The sequence below is a fragment of the Salvia splendens genome, chromosome 4, assembly GCF_004379255.2.
Source record: "Salvia splendens isolate huo1 chromosome 4, SspV2, whole genome shotgun sequence".
Lineage (NCBI taxonomy): Eukaryota > Viridiplantae > Streptophyta > Magnoliopsida > Lamiales > Lamiaceae > Salvia > Salvia splendens.
The window spans coordinates 18,942,635-18,947,468 of NC_056035.1; the positions used below are offsets into that span (position 1 = coordinate 18,942,635).

The 4,834-nt window shown below is 35.3% G+C and overlaps 1 protein-coding gene across 1 annotated transcript; it reads left to right on the forward strand.

Annotated features, from left to right (window-relative positions):
• Window positions 1-2,114: 2,114 nt before the first annotated feature.
• On the forward strand, window positions 2,115-3,652 carry LOC121799126 (UDP-glycosyltransferase 86A1-like). The gene has a single exon (XM_042198468.1). It carries the CDS (start codon window positions 2,189-2,191, stop codon window positions 3,599-3,601), a length of 1,413 nt encoding a protein of 470 aa, XP_042054402.1. The 5' UTR covers window positions 2,115-2,188; the 3' UTR covers window positions 3,602-3,652.
• The last annotated feature ends 1,182 nt before the right edge of the window (window positions 3,653-4,834 follow it).

Consider the following 4,834-nt stretch of genomic DNA (forward strand, 5'->3'; position numbering starts at 1 on the left):
GGCAAAGATTTTATATATAATTAGTAAAATAAAAAGAATAACCAGTGAACTAAGAAAGAGAGAACAATAAGTAAAATAAGAGAGAAAAAGAAAAAAAAAGTGAAAATAGTGTTGGTACATTACGAGGTTCATTTTTAAAAAAAAATGAGAAAGTTTTTATTTCTTTAGAGACACTCCAAAATAGATATAGTTTCTGTTTTTAAGGGAGGAATAATATCTCATCTTACATATTCTAAAAGAATAATTAATTAACAGTTTTTCCACGTTAATAAAGTCAGATTCTGCGAGAGCAAATGGTATCTGTATTAATTACTAGTAGTACTCACTTTTTGGGTGGAGATATATTCACATCTGAATTATATTAAATAATGTTATACTCTCTCTGTCCCGATTAAGATAACGCATTACTTAATTAATCGACATCTTATTTTAGGAGTTGTTGATTAATGTATTTACTTGGAGAAAGAAAATGTGGATATAGGTAATAAATAGCAAGAAAAAGAGAATTAAATATTTAATTAAGAAGAGAAAAAGTGGTTGTATACATCAATTAAAGAAAAAAAAATTTTAAAAAAAAATATACTATTATCTTATTTGGATAAAAATGTGTCGTATTAAGTGGGTGGAAAATCCAGTCTACTCATAACGATTTAGTTATTATGTCATGACGATTTATTCGGTTACTGAAAAAACAACTGTCGGTGCCAATAAAAAATGATTATAATTTAAATCATGAAGTTTTTTAAAACTAAAATTTAAAATTATAAAATAAAATAAAATATTAAATAATATGATTATATTTTGAATATTAATTAAAATATATTATTATATTCAAATCGATGTAGTTTTGTTGGCATATTATATTTGATTTTTAATACTCCATTCGTCTACGAAAAATAGATCACATTTATCATTTTTGGTTGACAACGAAAAATAGACAAAGTTTGAAAAATGACGTCACATTTGCTACCTAACACAATTAACCACTACTAATAATCTCTTACATTTTTTTTCCTTCTCTCTTACTTACCAATTCCACATTAAAACCCGTGTCATTCACAATATGGTATATTTTTCGTGGACAGAGGGAGTATTATCTTGAAAAAAATTATATTCAAATATTAAAAATAAAGATATTTATCAGAATTTAATAAAATATTATTCCTTTATTCCGCTGTAATTGAGTTGTATTCTTTTTTGAATTGTTTTACTATAATTGAATAATTTCCTTTTATCATACTCCATCCGTCACACAATAAGAGTCACACTTCATTTTTACCATAAATGGTAAGTAGGTGACACATTCCACTAACCCACTTCACTCACATTTTATTATAAAACCAATATAAAAAAATGAGTCTCACATTCTACTAACTTTTCCAACACATTAATCTTTACATTTCTTAAAACTTGTGCCCACAATAAGAGTGACTCCTATTGTGTGATTGAGAGTGACTCCTATTATGTGATTGAAGGAATACATAACAACCCACTTATTTTATTTTACTTTATTCTTTTTCAATTCCTAATTATTTTTGTCTTTCTTATTTATCTACTTTATTCTATTTCACTTACCTAACATAATTTTTCTTAAATAGCGTGCCGAAAAGAAACACCTCTATTACCACGGAACGAAGAGAGTAAGTAGGTTCCACATTCTACTAACTCACCCCACCCACATTTTATCATAAAATAGATATAAAAACATTGGCAACATATTCTACTAACTTTTCCAACTCACTACACTTTACATTTCTTAAAACTCGTGTACATACAAAATATAACTCCTCCTATTGTGCGACAGAGATAGTAGAATATTATGAGTGCAAGTAGTTAATGTAGTCTCTTCATAAAAAATGATAAAAAAAGTACTCACCCCGTGTGTGTTGAATCATATTCATTTTTTGGTTATACTATTGTAGCTGAGTCATTTCTTTTGTCTTTTTTTGACAAAAATAAACAACTTTTCTTTACTCATACTTTTTCCCTCTATTACTTTATTCTTTCTTCCTACTTAATATTCATTTACTAAATTACTTAGCACAACTTTTTTTTAAAATCCTGTATCAAAATAAAACACCCCTACTACATAGTGACGGAGGGAGTAAAGTCTTTAAATAGTGGACAAACAACGCCGACAAAGGATTAACGAATACTGGTTCCACTTTGAATCGGATAAAGAAAAGATATGGCGAGCAAGAAACCCCACGCGATAATGGTCTCATTTAACCTTCAAGGCCACATCGTTCCCTTCGTGAACCTCGCCATTAAACTTGCTTCCAAGGGAATCACCGTCACCTTCGCCCACCTCGAATTCGTCCACCAACAAATCTCCCAATCCCAAAACTCCACCCAAACAGACCTCTTCGCCGCTGCTCGCGCCTCCGGCCTCGACATCCACTACACAACCATCAGTGATGGCTTCCCCCTCGACCATGACCGCTCCGCCAACATAGACGAGTGGATAGCCAATTACCGCGACAGGTTCCCGGAAAACGTTGATGAACTGGTTAGATATTTATTGCAGTCCGATCCTTCGTTTAATTACTTCCTGGTCGCCGATACATTCTGCGCCTGGTCGGAGAAAATCGCGGAGAAGTATGGCCTGGTGAACGTTTCCTTCTGGACGGAGCCGGCTTTAGTCTTCTCGTTGTATTACCACTTGGAGCTTCTCCGGGAGAAGGGCCACGTTCCGGTTAACGGTCGCCGGGAAACGGTGGATTATGTGCCTGGAATCCGCTCCATCAATACTAGAGATTTCATGTCGTATTTCCACGATACTGAGCTCGAGGTGTTACATGAATACATTTTCCAAGCATTTGATGTTGTGAAAACCGCGGATTTTGTTCTCTGCAACACGGTGGAAGAGCTTGAAGCAGAGACGATATCTGCTCTGCGGAAAAAGCAGCCATTCTACGCCATCGGTCCTCTTTTTCCGCCTGATTTCGCCGTTTCTAATAGCCTCATGCCCGAAGCAAGCTCCGGGGAATGGCTGAATTCTAAGCCGCCTGGTTCTGTTTTGTATGTTTCATTTGGAAGCCTTGCAACCATTGATAGGAGAGTGATTCTAGAAATCGCGGGCGGTCTTTTAGTGAGCGGAGTGAATTTTGTGTGGGTTGTTCGGCCGGGGATGGTGGAATCCGGTGGGGGTGGGGTTCTGCCGGAGGGATTCGAGGATGTGACGAGAGACAGGGGGGTGGTAGTGCCGTGGTGCAGCCAGAAGGAGGTGCTGTGCAGCCGGGCAATCGGGGGGTTCTTGACTCATTGCGGATGGAACTCGATTCTTGAGAGTGTGTGGTGTGGAGTTCCCATGATTTGTTATCCGTTGTTTACGGATCAAATCACGAATAGGAAAGTGGTGGTGGATGATTGGAGAGTGGGGATTAATCTGTGCGAAGGGGAACATATCAATAAGGAGGAAGTTGCAGAAAAGATTGAGTTTGTGTTGAGTGAGAAAAGGTCGGAGGAATTGAGAAAGGAGATTGAAAAAGTGAGAAGCACACTTGAAGATGCAGTGACTGTGAATGGATCATCGGAGCGCAACTTTGATGGTTTTGTCCAGCAAGTGCGCAACAAAATTTGTAGGAGATGCTCTCATTAACATTTTTACACTCATTTTAAAATAAAACTTGCTTCTTCAAACTTTGCACAATTTTGTTGTTTGGAAGATTTGTGTTTTTAATCCTCATGACTAGGGATGTCAATCGGGCCAGCCCACCGGGTTGCGGGTCAATCGGGTGCGGGCTAATCGGGTTGTTATTTTTTCGGGTTATAAAAGTTCAGCCCTAACCCTAAAAGCTCAGGTTTCAGGCTAGCCCATCGGGTTAATCGGGTTGCTACCGATAAAATTAACATGCGATCAATCCAATAAATAATGGTGCAAACTAGTTATATTTATAAAATGTAAATTATTTAATTATGATAAATTTGAGATATATGCGTAAACTCAAATATTAACATGATCAAATACTAATATTTGAGATTTATGCAACATAAAACATAAACATCAAGAAATTTTAAAGCACGTTTAGAAATTTAAATATATTTTTTTAGTGAATTTGAAGTTTCTAATTCATTTATCTATTATTATATTAATAAAAACTTAATATATAATTTATCCACCCATGGCGTGCTCCCTCGCCACGCTTGAAGCGGGGTGGGAGTTTTATCGGGGAGGTGGGTGTGGGTGGGGTGCAAAATTTAATTTGTTTATTTTTTTTAGGATGAACCATAAAAATGGTCTTTGGCTGAACTTTAAATATATCATTTGCGATCTCTAGACTATGATGTTTGCTTTTCGGTCTTTTTGCAATACTTTTATTTTTCTCAACAGAAATGAAGTTATGAAGGATAATTTTTTTATCAACTCTATTCTGTTGGCACACTTTAATTTTTCTCTCTCAGCCCATATCTATTCATATAGCGAAATTGTAACGTGTCAAACTGACAGGGAGGGAAGATGAAGTTAATTTCAGAGGCGATCGGGGTTGGTAATAAATAATACTCCATCCGTTCCTCAATATGACTCATATTTGGTTTCGGCATGGATTTTAAGAAATATAAAGAAAATTGAGTTTGTGCAGCAAATGTTTTTAGCCTAATTTGCCCCAATGATTTCCCTTTAAGCTAGAATTGTTATGAAATCAAAGAATCCGCCCTTAAGTTTATAAATACTACCCATGATGCTTCATTACATATGCATTCTTCATGGCTTTAAGGACAAAAAGTCTCAATTGGGGCACTTTAAACATGATTATTCATATTCAGACTTGTGAAATATTACTCTTCCATTCACGAAATAATATCCACATTTGTTTTTCATTTTTAGTATGTA

Excerpts from the sequence above, each read along its gene's own strand:
- LOC121799126 (XM_042198468.1), top strand. The coding sequence starts at position 2,189 with ATGGCGAGCAAGAAACCCCACGCGATAATGGTCTCATTTAACCTTCAA.